The 17,855-nt window shown below is 39.7% G+C and overlaps 1 protein-coding gene across 1 annotated transcript; it reads right to left on the reverse strand.

Moving 5' to 3' along the window:
• Nucleotides 1-671: 671 nt before the first annotated feature.
• LOC140851949 (uncharacterized) lies at nucleotides 672-15,842 on the reverse strand. The gene is made up of 2 exons (XM_073244353.1): nucleotides 15,189-15,842; nucleotides 672-1,482 (listed from the first exon to the last, which is right to left on the reverse strand). The coding sequence occupies exons 1-2, from the start codon at nucleotides 15,681-15,683 to the stop codon at nucleotides 910-912; spliced, it is 1,068 nt and encodes a 355-aa protein (XP_073100454.1). The 5' UTR covers nucleotides 15,684-15,842; the 3' UTR covers nucleotides 672-909.
• Nucleotides 15,843-17,855: the final 2,013 nt, after the last annotated feature.

A 17,855-nucleotide genomic window follows, 5' to 3' on the forward strand; every position in this document is an offset into this window, starting at 1 on the left:
AAATAGCTAAAACTTTTTATTAAAAGTTTTACTTGGGAAATCTCTAGTACCCCAAATTCTATAACACAAGCTCTACCATCCGTAGCAATGCTAAACATCTAGTGATGACTTGTCTGCAGAGTTAAGAGCCCCATTGCACAAAGTGGGGGGTGCATGGGTGCAGTCAAAGGGGAAGGGCATGGTATAGGATAGAGGGTGAGACTAGAACCCTTCCCCAATCGTTTAAAAAGAAAAAGAAATCCCAGAATTACACGTATCATGCACAAAATATTTTATACATGAACAAATGCACCTTCTTCAACGCATTGATGATGGATAAAAGCTTGAGCGTGGAGCCACATAGGAAGTGATGAAGTACAAACTTATTTCCCTGACATAGGTGCAAGAGAAATTGCACAATTGAATTTAAACCCATTAACTTACTTGGAGAAGTAAATAAAGCAAATCCACCACCAGAAGCAATGAAATCCTCATGATGCAAAAATCATTACCACTTCATTACTCTTAAACAATCCAGAATGAAACAAACCACCTCTCTCAATTTGGCTACCACATCTCTAGGCAGGAGCAAGACTGAAAATCTTCTTATCATTCAAGAGCTAAGAATTAACATGATATGATACATAAGCAAATACTAATCCTACTAAAAGAGACAATGCACCATGCACAAATTTAAGCATCTAGAACAGATTGATATTACTAATCTTTTAAGTTAAAGAGATGTCTAAGTTAATTTAGATAAACATTAACCCAAACACCATACTCGGTAAGATGAAATATATGGCAAAGAAAAGCTGAACAAATTTAATACCAGAAAATGATGGACAAATCCGAGCTCAAAAAACATACAGGTATTTCGGTTCTAATCTTTGTAACAACATATAAAGAGAGCATGAAAATATTTCCACGTCATTCCTTGACTATATCTGGTGCATCTGCCGCTTGATTTTCTTCCTGCAGCTTTTTCACCATGGCAGTATGCTTTTGCCCTGCAATATGGTACTCAAACACCTTCTGACTGTTGACCACAACATTGCAAATGCTACACACCTGAACACCCTCCGCAGCTGCACCACCTTCCAAAACCCTCCTCTTTTTGGCCTCTAAGTCCTCTGCTGTTGCTGGAGCTCCCTTCTTCTTTGTTTTCTCACCTCCAGCTTTGCATTTATCAGCATCTGGGGTTTCTTTCCTCTCCACTGTGGTTGCTGGCGCTTTAGTGGGCTTTGCTGTAATAGAGTCCTGCAGCTTCTGCAAATTTTTCTTGTGTTTTTTGCCTTGCTTGTGTGTCTTCAGAACTTCTGGGGTGTAACACTCAATCTTACAGACCTCACAGTAGGCTGATTGCACAACTTTAATGGTCCTCTTTGAGACCTTCTTCATGGCTCTATTAGAGGTTAGACGTGACACCCTGCCATGTAAGTGTGGAGGTCTTACCTGGGTTGGATCAGTTGGCACCAGCCCATTGGAAGAGCTTGTTTGCACCTGCAAGGTAAAAATGTCATAGGAGGTTAATTCCATTGCTAACATTGAAAATCAATCACATACCAAACTAGCACATAATATATCATGTCGATGCCTATCCACATCTCCCCTCCAAAACAACACACCACCACCCCTCCTTCCCCCAAGCAAGAACACAAATGACGATAACAATAAGAACAAAAACAACAAGAAAATTAATGATGACAATAATAATTTGAGCTTACAGCACCTCACAGGCATCTGAAAATAAGACAGTTTAAGTGGCATTACATAAAATCCTTTTGAAGAAATGATTCTTCATCAAGAGGACTTCCTCTTCCATGACAAAAATTGTGTTCAAACAAATCCACAACCAAGCCCAATATGGGTAGGAATCAGGATAGGATTGCATGAGGCCTATCATTACATGAAGAGTACCAGTCATACATTTCAACATCTTCATCAACTCCTCCCTATGAAGAGATCAAGAGAACATGTCCACCTGTTGCCCTGAAATTATTCAATCTATCCTAAAAAAGGACACCAATATCTTAGCAAATTAGACAGTGAAATGCCCTTGCTGCTAATGCTAACGTAAGAATTGCTATTAAAAAAAAAACAAGGGATTTACCATTAACCTACTAATGCCTACCATACAATGTTGGAGATGTCGAAAAAGAAGAAATCCACTTTGGCTTAACCCCAGGACTTTTTAAAACAAACTCTCCAAGAAGCAAAGGAGAACCATAGTGACCTTCCGCTTTTCATCTTGTATGCACAACACAAAGAAACTTCATATTTAGTCTTCCTACATTAGTACCAAGATGATGCTTCCCTATTATTTTTAGACACGAAAGCACATCAAAATGAGTATTTGGAATCATAGAACTAGAACCAATTCCGAAAACAATTTGATGCTTCTATTTAACAAAATGTAAAGGTTGGTGGGCCACTTAGTTTATTTCCTTCTACCAAATGAAACAAAAGACAAGCTTTCTTTTTTAAAGGATTAGAATTTATTTTTCAATAATTTATATCAAAAAAAAATCATAAATATAAATCATAGATCAGGTGCAGACATAGAGGGAATAAAAATGAGTAATAAAAAGGGAAAACAAGCATATTTTTAGACATGAGAGGAAACAAGTAAATGTGTGAAAGCCAATAATGGAGTGAGTTTAAGTAATCTAATAAAGCCTAATGCTAGCACAGGCAGAGTTTTTGGCAAGGGAAAAAGGTATGAGATGGCTTGGACATGTATGTGTAACCATAGATAGTCCTGCTGGGGAGATTTACAGATGCCATGTTATGCTAACTAAAGCCACATGCAACTCAAGATGAAGGCACAGGCCAACCTCCTTGTCTGAATGTCTACAACTCAAATTGCACAGCAAGTCAAGTTGCTTGTTAGAGTGTAACCCAAGGCTATGTACATTGACTTGTGGTCAAAATGATTGCAGGACAAGTTGCAAATGTTCAAGTAGATATCTTAATTAACAAATTCTATCCTCCTTCACTTCCCCTCTCCTCCCCTGCCCCCACTCATGAGTCCCTAGCCACCACCCTCAATGCCATCACCAGCCCCCGCAACCTCCAGGAGGGCCATGGCCACCTCCTTTGCCTCAAACTTCACTATAGAAGGCCTCTCATTCTTCTTTTCATTCCTTTCTTTCTCCTCCTCGCCTCTCTCAAGTCCCTCCTTGCCGTTTTCCTCGATATCACCACCTACACTCAACACCTTCAGAAGGCCCATGGCCGCCTCCTTCGCCTCAAGCTTCACCATGCCACTCTCCTCCATGACTCCTCTTCCACTGCCACCCACCCCCTCCGCCCCTCTCCTTCACCTTCTCCGCCCTCATCAAGACTTACACCACCACCCGCTCCCACACCATAGGCACCTAGGCCTTGACCAGGCTCTCTCCATCGACGACTTTCACGTCGAACTCATCGTATAGAATATCCTTATCTCCATGCACGTCAAGTGCTCTAACCTGGCATTCACTTGCAAGGTAGTTGATAGAATGTCCGTCAAAGACACCCCTCTTTTCCCCAAACTCTTCTCCAAACACAAGTTGTAAGTCAACTGCTACAATTGAAGTTGCAACCAAAAACCATTGAACAGGAATCGGAGCCTATGCCAGCCAGCCAGCGATAGGGTTCGGTATGGGTCCGTATCGTTCCGTGCCGGGCCGAACCGACAGGACAGAGAAGGAGAGAGGGAGAAGAAAGAGAGGAAGAGAAAGAGGGGGAGAGAAAAAAAGGGCCTCCAAAAGCCACCAAAGGACCTGAGAGCGATCGAGGCCGAAGGATGGCCTCCGCCCTCCTGTGCAAAATAGGGGTTCGCCCCTGTTTCAAAATTTTTTTTTGGCTTTCATCACACAAAGTCGGCAAACCAATTGCCGACTTCAACTAAAATTATACCCAAAAACAAAAAAAGGACGAAGTCGGCAATCCAATTGCTGACTTCATGTGATAAAAGCCAAAAACAAAAAAAAGTGAAACAAGGGCAAACCTCTATTTTGCACGGAAGGAAAGCGAAGGCCCTCCTCCAGCCTTGGCCACCCTCAGATCCCTCGGCATAGGCTCGCCGGCCATCGGAGACTCGTGGCAGTAGCGCCGTCTGTCTGGAGGTCTCCAACGACCTCCGAACATCCAGTAGGGCTCTTCTCCTCTCTTTCCTTCCCTCCCTTCGCCTGTACCAAGCTCGGCAAGAGCTCGAATGGCCTCCGACGGCTGCCAAAGCCCCCCTCTTTCTCTCCCTCTCCTTCTCTCTCCCCCTCTCTTCCTCTCTTTCTTCTCCCTCTCTCTAAGATGGCAGCTGTGTCATTTTGTACACCAGAACTGGACTAGTTTCCCATCAGTACGATTCGGCACAGCCTGAACCATCCGGTTCGGGATGATTCGAAGAACGATGGTTGTAACACAACTTGAGTTGTACTATAACTTCAAAGTACAATGCTCCACACAAGCCTTTAAGAGAGGTCAAAAATTAGGTTAAAGTATTAAGATGGATTTAATAACATTTCTTATTCGGCCTAGGTAGGTCAGTCCTGGGCTTACCAAAACTTTATCGAGCCAAGGTTAGGCTCTAAATTTCAGGCCTCAGGTTGGGTTGGTCCAGGCTTTTGGATTTGACGGAATTGTATTGATACAAGCCTGGGGCAACCCAACATATGCTCAAGAGAAGAAAAATGCCATGAAAAGAAAAAAAAATCATATTGGAATTAGAATTTCCAATTAAAGAAAGAAAGGCAGGAACACATATCATTTACTATAGGATAAGGCAAATGACAGGGCTATCATACTTTGGACTTGATAGCATGTTATGTCAATTTCAGATGAAAGAACCTTCCCAATTTAACAAGAAACATAGCAGTTCCCTATATATATATATATATTCCATAGCATGCTTGCAGACATATCTAACAATCAGTGGGCATGCATCTCATAAAATTAAAAATCCTGATTTCAATTAGCAATCCACTTGAGTTCATACAAAAAGCAAGCTATTCAAGTTCTTAAAGAAAACTTCCTAACAATAGCAGATACCAAGAAAAATATTATAATCCCGATAGGAACTACCATAAGACACTTGTGTATGCATTTGAACTTAATAAAGCATTTCAAAAGAGTATATGCATCCATATACTAATGAAGCACCAAGCCCCACATTCACTCACACAAGATACTGTATACAGGAACATGAGCCCATAAAAGAAAGGATATAAACAGAGAAAAACCACATATACCATCAATGTACCAATGATACAGAAGCACTAAGAGCCACGTTTAGGAAGTGAAGAATTAGAAACATATTCCTCCTGATTCAGTTGCAGCAAATATATCATAAAACTAGTTTATGTCGACTTACACCATGGTCTTAAGCTACTTGAAGAAGCATAACTGATTTTTTTTCTTTTTTCCTTTTTGCGGGGTTTGGGTCTTCTTCTTCTACATGCCCAAGTGTCAAATCCTTCTAACCTTTAGGGTCTAGACATTCTTCATGCCAACCCATACTTGCACCCATTTCTAAGTATCAAGTAAAGGTAATATGCAGTAATCTGAAGGGTATGGGCAAGAAAGGTGAAAAGAGTAGACAGTGACAAAATGAATAGAAAGCAAAGAATTTCAACAAGGATAAATATGGCCTTAAATAAGTGACTACCTCCGTTACAAGACTAGACAATCTTTCAGGCTCTCTAAAAATGATACATCCAATATCAGCAACATATCAAAAAGTTAAAAGACGTAAAAGGGCAATCTTCTATAATCATATGCTAGACAAAATAAATTAGTCCATTGCTTCTTCATAATGGTACAAAAGGAAATATCTAGTGTTTGATCATTTTGTGAAGAGACCAATTTCTAGGAAGTTGACAACTGGTTATTGAGTCCTCAATGAGTCAAATCTCCACTTTTCAACCAACCAATACAATGATTCTATTCTTCGCAATATTACAATGTCTTAATTTTGTTTATCAAAGCCTTTTCCACTATAACTATGTGATGAAACTAGATAATGACATTACCCAAAACTCTAATTTTCAGACTTTCACTCAATTAACCACCGAATACAATGCTTGGATCCATATAGAATATAGTAATTCAGTATAACCATCTGAAAGGAAGATAAGCTCAACTCAATTCAACTAAGCCTTGATCCCAAACTAGCTAGGGTTGGTTACATGAATCTTTTCCTCTATTCCGCCCAGTTTAGGGCCATACTTTCTAAAAGATGTTGAGATGTCAAGTCCTCCCTTCTTAATTCATCCCATATGATTTCCTATCTACATTTGTACCCTTCTTCATTCCTTTTGTATGCATCCCTCAGCCTGCAGTTTACATGCCTGAACCATCTAAATCATATTGATTGACGCCAAGGTTCGCTGTACCGGTATCGGACGGCGTGCCGGTCCCAGACTGGTACGGTACGGTACCGGTACCATACCGTACCGACACACGGTATGCCTGGGCATACCGGTCCGGTACCGGTACACAATATTTTTTTCGATTTTTAATTTTTTTTTTTTGGATTTTTGAAGTTAATAATTAATAAATACAACTTCAATATGACATTATATTGTATATTATTGACATATTTGGGTTCAATTTGGAGTTAGATTGTGGTACAAAGACTCTTAATAGCCATATGTTGCAATCGAATCAGTTTCATGCAGAAGAAAATGGATTTGGAAGATTCAGAACACATCATAAAGCCCTCAACCATTTAACTTGATTAAAATTAGGGTGGTAAAACACCTGAACTCTCTCCTATTTGACTTATTTATGAAAAGCCTTGCTCCAATTGTGATCCTATATGATATCGCATATAACAGTTTAAGCTTCCAGCATCACAACATTATGCAACCAGAAGTTATTCAATTTTATGATTCTACCATAAGAATTTCTTCATTAACTCTGAGACATATATACCACTACTAGCATCACAAGATTTATGATATTGATACAACCAGATATTATTCAATTTTATGATGCCATTTTGAGTTACTAATTGGAATATTAGATATCGCCCATGCTTCTTTTTTAATCATAAATGCTGAGTGTTGTATGATTATAATACTGAGATTTTTATTTTAAAATCTTATTGAGGCCTCTAAACTATCTGTTACAACTGCGATTAATTGTTGTGGAAACAAATACTTAAAACGGTACGAATGCATAGGATTAAATGAGCAAGGAGTCATGGTACCAAACAGGGAGAAGGGTAATGGTAAATGCTTAGTAATTGTTGGGGCGGGGAACCTCTATTACTAGCTATCGGAGGTTCAAAGTTTTCTTTCAGGTTCCTCTCAAATTCTCAAAATGCTTTCCTAAGCATTTCCATCAGTTTGGTGATGAAAAACCAAATCAAATTCATTTTACGAGTTGGATTTCGATGAACTAATACATGGTACAAGCTTTACAATCTCGGTACCGGATCTTATACTGACACCATTCTATTATAATACCGATATATATTTCAATTTGGTACAAAACAACATACCAAATATTGATATAATATGAAATAACATATCAATATGATATAATACATCATATCGGATACTACAAGACAGATGGTATAACAGATATGATAGAGAGAGAGATGTGCTTGAGTTTCATTTTATTTCAGATACCAAGAAAATAATACAAGATCCTCATCAAACTGAGCCACCTTCCTCCCCCCCTTTCCCATGGGCGGTACGGTTCGGTTCACCCCGAACCGGTCCAGAACCGAGCCGTACTGCCCGGTTCCGGACAGTATGGGCTTGAACCGCTCGGTTCGGTGCGGTTCGGGGTCTTTTTCCGAAAAAAGGCCCGAACCGGACCGGTAAGGGACCGGTCCGGCTCGGTACGCCCCGTACCGGACGGTTCGGTCCGATACGGCGAACCATGATTGACGCTACCTTTTTCTTTCTATGAACAACTTCATTTCTTATTCTATTTTTTCTATATTAACATATATCGCTGTTAACATTTTAATTTCAGTCATATTCAGCTTGTGCATATGATACTTTCTAACTGCTCAATATTCTGAAGTATAGCTGGTCGTATAGTTGTTGTTTACACCATGGCTGGTCATATAGTTGTTGTACATTGGCGTGGACACCTAGATGGCTGAAAAGAGTTTGGACCAAAGTGAACAAGTGCGGTATAGAAGGAGCTGACTAAACTGATCCAAAGAGACCTCAAAGCGCAAAGGACCATCCCATAGACCGATTTGAGGGAGACGGCCAAAGCAAACTATTATGGGACCGGCCAATCGAAGGCTAATAATAAGTCGAGGCCGATCAGGGATGATTATTGGTTTTATGGGAGGTACATAGTCTAGCCATTCTGATAAACATAAATAGTAGGAGGACAATTGGCATCAATTACCAGAACGGCTAAACATGGACTACTACTAAGAGTAGGCAGTTACATGTGCATTGTCTTCTAGTACAAATAGGTGAATTGTACTCTAAGAAGGATCCTTCAACACATCAATGAATCAAGTTTATTGTTAATTATCTTTGTTTTACTTTATTTTACCTTGCCCATAGATTACTGATAAGATCCTATTTTATCTTTAGCACCAACGGTGGCAGTATTCACCTCAATCATAACCCCAACTACACCTTATCATACCATATCCATCTTCTCCCACAACAGTTAGTAGGACAATGGTGAAAGTTCTTGAAGGTCAAGATACCTAGACCTATGCTACTCTCATTATCTTCTTGTGATTATCTTATTTTCTGCTAATTCAACATCAATGGCATGCCCGCGCCTCTACTCAACCTAGTCATTAGGCTTGTTTATCCTTTGCTTGCTAAAAAGTCTTTCTGACACACCCATCTCCCTATAGATAGTTGAAGCAAAAGCAAGGAGAAACGAGCTTTCTAGTGCACACAGTGGAACACTGATGCATAGCTACCGTAATATCGTCGAGAAAGTAAATGGACACTTGCTAGACAATGGCAACCAATCTACCAATTTATCTTCTGCAAGTGATGGCCATACAACTCCATTCCTATCTTGATGAGAGTCAGCATGGCCCATTAGAGATGCTTTCATGCCAAGTGGCTGTCATGTTAAAGCAACTTGCAAAGTGAAATAAGGCAACTCTAGAGTTAGTGACAGAATTAGTTGAGAGGCTCGATTCTATTATCAAGGATCATCAGCCACAACATGTTATGATTTATGCTATTGTAGATTTGGCCGATCAAGTTATTGGGGAAAAGATTTGAGATATCAGTCGTCAAAATATTGTGATAGCAATCCCAAGAAAGTTGGCTACTTAGTTTTTGCCTATCAAGGAGATAAGGCCAAAAGTTACCTAGAGTCCTTGAACTTTATGAACCAAGGACCCCTACATGGATTATTGATAAAGTTGATCATGATGCTACGAAAATATCCGCTAGAAGATCAAAAGGGGTGTTAAATTTGGTCTGAAAGAGGAAAGAATAAAATAATATTATATTAGCTAGCAAGAAGACATTCAACTACACATGGCTAGGTTTTGACCAAAAGGTCAATACAAATAACAACACCCTACTTAAAAGATGATTGACTCCATTCCAGAGGCCTCACAAACAATTTTACTCTTTCCACTCATCCTAAAGGGCTTGGGACATGGTCTCAGAAGCTACTACCCTATCAAAGAGTGATGGGTATTGAAAATTGCATGCTTCTAGCCCCTATTGAGCTGCATCCAAAGCTAGGAATTTCTCCTTGTTATCTTGCTGCAACTCTCCTTGTTCCGCCTCCAAGAGTTGTACCTCTTGGCAAGCATCAATTAGTTGCTCTTCAAGAGACACAATCAAGTCTTTCCAGGCATGAAGTTTGTCTTAGACCAACATGTATGCATCCAAGGGGGGATTGATTTATTCTTCTAAGGAAGTCACTTTGACCTCCAATTCACCTGTGCAAGATGTCAATGTGCTACTTCCTTAGTCAGGTTGGCCAACGGACGATGAAGGTAGGACATATTGGCCAACCTATCTTAGAGATTAGCCAGCTAGTCCACCAAGAGATAGGCCGAATACAATAAGATTGAGATCATGTTCAGCAACTCGGCTATATTATTTGAGGAGATGAATTCATCAAATAGGGTGGTAAGATTGTGTTGCAACGACTTCTCAACCACCATCACTTTTGTCGCAGCATTAGTTAACAAATGGCCAATACAAGCATTGGCTGATCAGGCCAACAACCTGGCTTCAGCACTAGCCATAGAGTGGAAGATGGAAAGGTAGCTAGAGAGTGGAACATGGAAAGGTTGCCCAGATCCTACAAAAAGGAGTCAGATCAGTAAACAAACAAACATTGTCATAAAAGCAGCTAAATAGTACCTTATGGCCAGCAGTCGAGAAGCTGAAGAGAGGTGCCTTTAGAGATGCAAATGGAGTCAGGTAAATAGAAGCTCAAACTCATCAAGCCAAGGAATATCAGCAATAACATCATTCGCAAGGAACAAAGGGTGCCCCAACACCTATAGCTCTCAAGGATGATCAGGATGTAGAGATTAACGAGTTAACTTGGTAATGGAAGCCAAATCTCCTACAGATTAGGCCTGTGGTAAGTTCATGGTGTTGGTAGTGGCATCAAGTGAGTCATCTTTCGAATCTTCACTAATTTCTAGTACTATAGCAGATTTAGAAAAGGCGGCCCCACTTGTCTCTATAGGGCATCTCATTATATCATTGTGTCAAAAAGGAGTAGGCTTGGGCATGTGAACCACTGCCTTTATCCTTTCAAGTGCAGGAACTTCAGTCTTTGGTACTAACCAAACTGGAGGATCTGTCAAAGGAACTGCAAGATAAAAGATCCATCAGAAATGATTATAACTATGTATTCAAACAAATCAACTCAATTCGATCAAAAGAATACAAATACCTTTGCCCTTGATGAGGATCAGAGTCTTGCTCGCACATGCCAGAGATCTACCATCAGTCAGCTATGAACCACGGCCATCAGATACCGAGTCAAGAGAAGAGCCAACATCGATACAGCCTAGGATGGAGGTGGTACTCTTGTACCAAATATTGGTAATGTGAGTGTCCAACCAACCCGTGAACCCTCCGATCATGGTAGGCTAAAGATCAAGAGGGACAAAACGGTAGTCCAAGCATTCATAAAATTGAGAAAAAAAAGTCCACTAATAAAATCTGATATGGCTCAGAGATAAGTAGCTGATCAGAAAGCAAGGCATTCAAAGAGTATAGGGCAAACAAGGAATGCCCTAGACTAGACCGAACTAAGGAGCAAAAAAATTGAGGGGAATAATGCTTGATCGAGCACTTATTATTCATCTATCAATAATCAACCAGACATAGAGATCTTCAGAAACCAAGAAGTCTCCCTAAAGAAGTCCTACAGCTTTGATCCTTATTGAGGACATATCGACCTGCAAAAACACAAGCCAGGCAGGCTTCAAAGAATAAAAAGAAAGGAAACCGGAGGTTTATGCCTCCATGTTAGGAAACTTCAAAAAAAATTTGAAATATTCCTTGAAAGAAAGAAATGGACTCTCTAGGTAAGTACACTGATGACAAATGGAAACGATGTCGGCCTCATCGGACATAGAATGACAAATCCCTAAAAAGTAGGCATACAGCAAGATTTGAAGCATCCAGATAGAACCTCTACATCCCCAACATCCAGAAGTGATCTCTTTAATGCTCTAGTAATGATAGGCTAGAACAAAAGAAGCCAAGGATAAAGGCTGCAGCCAACCTAAGAGATCAATCGGGAATAAAGTAGGTATCCACAAAACCAAACTAGAAAAAAGGAGACATTTTTCTAGTTTAGATTGGCTTAGTACAATCATAAAAAATCTACGCATAGAAATGTACAGACAGACTTGCTCAGAAGCAGGCCAAAATCATCCTTGGGGATTTCAACAAGGTGGTGGCATTAAAAAGTTCGCCCATTGATCTGAAGTTAAAAAGAATACCTAAGTCTAAGAAGCTCGAGTTAGTCATATCATGGAAGAGATGAAAGATATTGGCCGAACGAGACCAAAAATACAGAGAGGCAAAAAGCGGAGGTTGGTTAGCCACAAAGGAGGAGAATGAAAAAAGGCCAAGATATCCAAAAGACCATTTTTCTCTCAAGTAAATGACTTCTGTTGGCAACATCGTCAAACGACCAGACCTAGAGGTCGCACCAAATGGGCCATGGTCAATGATAGTTGGGGTTCTCCCAAATCAAGGTCTCAAACGCTGGCCTTTCATAATGGAAAGTTTCCTTGGGGTGGTGAGGAAAAGTGGAAGAAGGGGTTTGGGTGCCTAAGATTTAAAAATGGAACTTAACAGGCAAATGCTAGAAGGCTTTGGAATCAGTACCTGAGGGTCTATTGACTACAGAACCTTGAAGCACTCTAGTTCCTCCCATTTCTCATGGACGAGAACATACAAGGAAGTAGGATAGTTGTAGAAGATGGAAAACTAGAAGAAGGTGAAAGAAGCAGGATCTGCTAGAAGTGATGATGGGAGATGAAACTATTGGATACCTTAAAAGACTTTTGCACCATACAATATCATATCCTAAAAGGAATTCTAATTAATTGCAATACTTTGTGAAACAATCTAATTAGAGGGGTGAATCATCTCATCAGGATATGTACACAATCTTCAAAAAGAGGGAATACATATCAGTATAAGTTATGATCAAGGAAAATCCTTAGAAGTGAGGGAATTCCTAAACTCTTGAATGCCATACTTATTACAGCAGATGTGGTGTCTAGTACATCCCATCACCCACCTTATCGATGGCTGATAGGTTGTGGAAGGCATTATTTACAATAAAGTCTAAAGTCCAGAGATCATCATACATGTGGCGACTCTAAAGTAGGACCAGATAGGGGCCCCAAGGCTTGAGCCAAGATCTAAAGTTGGTGTGGTCGCCCAGATGGCTGAAAAAAGATTGGACCAAAGTGAACAAATACAATATAGGTGGAGCTGGCCAAACTGGTCAAAATACACCTCAAAGCACAAAAGACCGTGCTATAAGCCGACTAGAGGGAGACAACAAAAGCAAGCTATTATAAGATAGGCCAAATGGAGGCTAATAACAAGTTGAGGCCGATCAGGCATGATTATTAGTCCGTCAGATGCTACAAGGCCTGGCTGTTCTAATGAACGTGAGTAGTAAGAAGACAATAGCCGTTAGTTAGCAGACCACTAAAGCTAATCAAATATGGGCTGTTACTGAGTGTAGATGGTTATGCGTGAATCATCTTCTAATGTAAATAAGTCAACGATACTCTCAGAAAGAACCCTTTGACATATCAATAAATCCAGCTTATCTTTAATTATACCTTTATCTTTACACGTGCTCAAAGCGAGAGTAAGGGGAGACAATTGTCTTATAAAAAAAATTTCCTTCAATTTGGAAATTAACCTATGATCACATAATATCTCAATTGCACTTCTCCATTTCATCCAACCTATTTTAGTCCTATAAATAACATCTCTCCTTTCTTATGAATAATCAATTCTAAATATAAAAAATATTCACTCTTAGAAACTTCATAATCCTAAATTTGTTACTTCAGCTTTATCTCTATTTCTATTTTTATTAAACTTACATTCCATATATTCCATCTTGGTCCTACTTAACTTAAAATCCTTAGATTTTAGCATACTCTTCCATAATTCCAACTTAAAACCCTAAATTCTAATAAACTCTTTCATCCATTAAGACTATATTACCCACAAATAATATACACCAAATAATAACATACTACATATGCTTGGTAAGCTCATCCATAACTAACATAAAAAGGTAAGAACATAGAGCAGATCCTTAGTTGGAAACTTACTAGTATTATCACTAGTAGTTTTCATACTAGTAACAGCTCCATCGGACATGTCCTTAATCATATTAGTATATTTAATGTAATCCCCTTTCTTTTCCAGTACCCATTAGATAACTTCTCTAAAGACTCTATCATATGCTTTCTCTAAATTAATAAAAGCCTGCTGGAAAGCTTGTCTCTTTTTTCTATACTTCACCATTAACCTTTGAAGAAGAAAAGTAACTTCAATAGTTGACATTTTTTATACAAAACCAAATCAGTCCTCTACTTTGCTATCACAGCTCCATCTACACTTAATCACCCTCTTGCAAAGTTTCATGGTATGGCTTATAAGTTCAACAAAAGAATAGTTCAACATCAAGGTTTTAAATCCTGGAGGGACGAGGGGCATCCAGACTGTCCCATCGCACTCTAATGAGAAAATAGAACCAGGATGCGATTGGGTCTCCGAAACTCATCCATGCAAGGAGAGAAGAAGAAAGAGGGAAGAAAGAAAGGAAAGATGGAGAAAGATAAGAGAAAGAAGAAGAAAAAGGAAAAAAAGGCAAAAAGGATAAGAAATGAAAGAAAAAGAAAAGAAAAAAAGGAAGACAGAAGAAAAGAAAGAAATGAAGGAAAGAAAAAGAAAAAAAAGAAAGAAAAAGGAATGAAGATTGGGAGAGAAATGGAGGATATCCACCGGAAACATAATCAAGACTGCCGTTGGGATAGGGCGAGATAGCGAAGCATTCCATTCCATGAAGAAATTGGGAAACTCCTATCTCACGGAATTTTAAACCTTGGTTAAAATAATTTTGAATATCATGCATGGCAGATGACCAAGATAAATCAAGATATGTCGATACTTTCTACTCTAACTCATATATTACAATCATTTTATATAATTCATAACCAATGGTAAGAGAACCCAAGCAAACCAAATGTCACATATCTTTGTTTTTGTTCTCTTTAAGATTCTGTCAGATGCTAATTATGCCGAATAATGGATCTTCTAAAACTATGGCAAATTACCCGTCATTTTGGTTGAAATCTTAGGCACCAAACTTCTGACAGCCGGAGGATAGTGTCAATCACTTTCAACATCTATCCTCCTGAAAGCATCATAGGCATCTCTCATCCACAAACTTATATTTGATCCCAACTAAAGCAATAGCCCTTGTTCTTACCCCCACTATAATCTAAAAATGATTCAAATGACAGGACGCATAAAGCAATTCGCAACCAATTCTACTACATGCCAATATAATCCTAAACAAAATCCCGAGTTCTGTTGCAAAAACTAACCCGAGAACATAACCCAACCTTAGTAACATAAAATGAAATCTCAATAGAAGTAAAGAGTTCCATACTCTTCCAAACTAATCAGTGTAGAAGAAGGAGGGGGGGGGGGCGTGAGGGGACGGGAGAGAGGAAGAGAGATACTCACGGGTCCATAGCAATGGGGATCCACACCATGCTGCCAAATAGCCTCCTTCACTGCAAGGCTATGCGGGTCCTCGCCTCCACCACCGTAGTAATACGAGGACGGGGCACAAACATCCGCCGCCGCCGGCGGAACAGCCCGAGGGTAAGAGTAAGGCACAGCATGGAGTCCCTGGTAGCCCCCGTGAGAGCCGTAGGGGTTGGGGGGGTAGGTGTCCGCCACCGGGGGGCGGAGAGCTCGGGCGCCGGCTACGGACGGGAGGTGGGCGTCGTGGCTGGGGGTGAGGCAACGGCTAGGGTTAGGGTTGGGGTTGGGGTAGTAATAGGAGGCGGCGGCGGCGGCGGCGGCGGAGGAGGAGGAGGAGGAATGGGGAAGGGGCTGGGGTTGCTGGTGGTGGTGTATCATGTCAGAGTGGAAGTGCGGTGGCGCGTAGTAGAGGTGGTGGTGCGGGGGCGGCGGCGTCGCCTGGGGTTCCGCCCACCTACTACCGTAATCCATCAGAGCGCATTCACACAAACGCACAGAGAGAGAGGGGGATAGGAAGGAGTGGATTAATATCCTTTGGAATGCGCTCTCCTTAGCCCTTGTTCCTCTTGGTTCTCCACCTTTCTCCTTCCTTCCCAAGTTATTTTACGTGTCCTGATGACCCCCGTTTTTCTCCATCCAAGTTGGAGATTAGCGTGACAATGGACCACGTAGTAAGGTTTCTGATATTGTCGCAGTCTCCTTGTTATGGACACTATTACAATGATTGTTACAAAAATCTTTATACTTTCAAATAGCTTGATTTGGGATTATTCTGAATCAAAATAACGATTTTAGAATGGTTGATATTTGTTATTACAACAAGAAAAATACTAAAGATCGTCTAATATGACGATTCTAAGTCATTAATCCAATATAACAATCAGCGAGTGGCAATAGTATCTGACATCCCACCTGATACCACCTATATCTTGTGTATTGCACCAATATTGATTCGATCTCCACCTAAGACTATTATTTGAATAATAAATAGACAAGGGATTAGAGCATGGAACTATTAAGGGTCATTTGGTGTCATTATTACTGCCTGCTAACTTGATCCTAGCAAAACAAATTTTAAATTTTTTTGTTTAATCTTGTGTTTTAAATTTTTGGAGCATAGTGCTCCTGACTGTTTGTAATTTGACCAAATCAAATTGAATTTTGATCATGAATATCTCCATTGAAGTCCTCGAGATGAAACCCCAAGGGTTCTGAACACATTCATTTGATTTTGGTGTTACAAAGAAAAGTAATAGAAGTATCTAAATTACATCGAAGATGAAAAATATCAAAGATTAGTCTCTTCCTCAACTCCTAATCACATCAAACGCATAATTAAATTAAGTATGAGAGCTAAAATTTTGATTGCTTTTTTTGGATGTGGCTTTTAATCATGCGTCTGGTAAACATGTTGGATCAAGTAGGTTAGGCAAATTAAATTGAATGCGGCCCATGAATTCATTAGGTTAGTCAACCAAAGCAAGATCGTGCTGGTCAAATTGCTAGCCAAAAACAATGTTGGCTCCTTATGTACGAGAGGATGAATCAACAAGTCATTTTTCATGCTAAGACCAATCAAGCATATATTGATTATTGTAGGAGCTTAGCCTAACTAGAACCAATCCAATTATGAAATCTAACCACTTCAAATTGCATCTTAGTGCAAAAATCTAGATGCCAATGTAATTTGCATGATCTATATCCCCATTATGCAGTTGTGTTTAGCGTTGGGAATTGTTTAACACCATTTTGGCAATGATACTAATGCCTATTAGCAATGACGTTATTAATGGTCCCAAGGTTTCCATATCCCAGTATTTTGGACTTGTTTGAAAGCTCAAAGCCAAAAATTCCTCAAGATCTACAGGATCCACTTCGTGGATGTCTGTGATTAATTTTCCTTTTTAATTGTTAGATATTTTATTTTCTACTTCTTATCTACTCTAGAGTGATTTAATGAATTCCAATTTACTGAAAAAAAAAAAAAAACAAAGTCCTCAAGGTCAAAATGTGATGAGTCCAAGATTACAAACCAAAAATAATTCATACTTGCAGGCCTAAAAGTCCTAAACCATCAAAATACAAGCCAATATGCTTTGCCACTCCTCTCTTTCTCTTTCCTTTCTTTCAGCTTAATGATGTTCTCAATTCTACCACGCCACCCTCCTCATTTTCTTAACAAAGTAGTTGGAGCTTCCTCTCCTCCTCAAATAAATTAACATGTTTGCACGAGTTTATGCCTACTAACAAATTACACTGATTTTAATTTCATAGCCACAAATTTGTGCAGTTTCCAAATTACTTGGTGGTTTTTTATTCTCTCCTAATGAACAATTCTTCTACCATAGTAGTAAACACTGTTCTTGCGAACTCCACACAATTTGCTACAATAATTATGAGGAAATGACACAAAACCTTCTAACATCAGGAAGCCACCAAAATGGTTGATTGCCAAGCAAATGGGCCTTGATCATGTGCTTACCAGATCCAAGTTTCAGATATATACTTACAACAGAACCAAGTGGACCAATCTCTGTGCACTAATACATCAACTGAAAGGTAAAGCATGCTGAGATTCCTTGCCCACACAACCACTAATACCCTCCTTTCTCAGACTCAATGACCTCGGGCCCGAGCAAAGTT

The sequence above is a fragment of the Elaeis guineensis genome, chromosome 10 (genome assembly GCF_000442705.2).
Source record: "Elaeis guineensis isolate ETL-2024a chromosome 10, EG11, whole genome shotgun sequence".
In the NCBI taxonomy this organism is placed as follows: Eukaryota; Viridiplantae; Streptophyta; class Magnoliopsida; order Arecales; family Arecaceae; genus Elaeis; species Elaeis guineensis.

Bases quoted from the DNA above. Each gene is read 5' to 3' on its own strand.
- LOC140851949 (XM_073244353.1), bottom strand. From the start codon at position 15,683: ATGGATTACGGTAGTAGGTGGGCGGAACCCCAGGCGACGCCGCCGCCC. The intron at 1,483-15,188 runs GTGAGTATCTCT...TTTACCTTGCAG, and splicing joins ATCCCCATTGCTATGGACCC to GTGCAAACAAGCTCTTCCAA.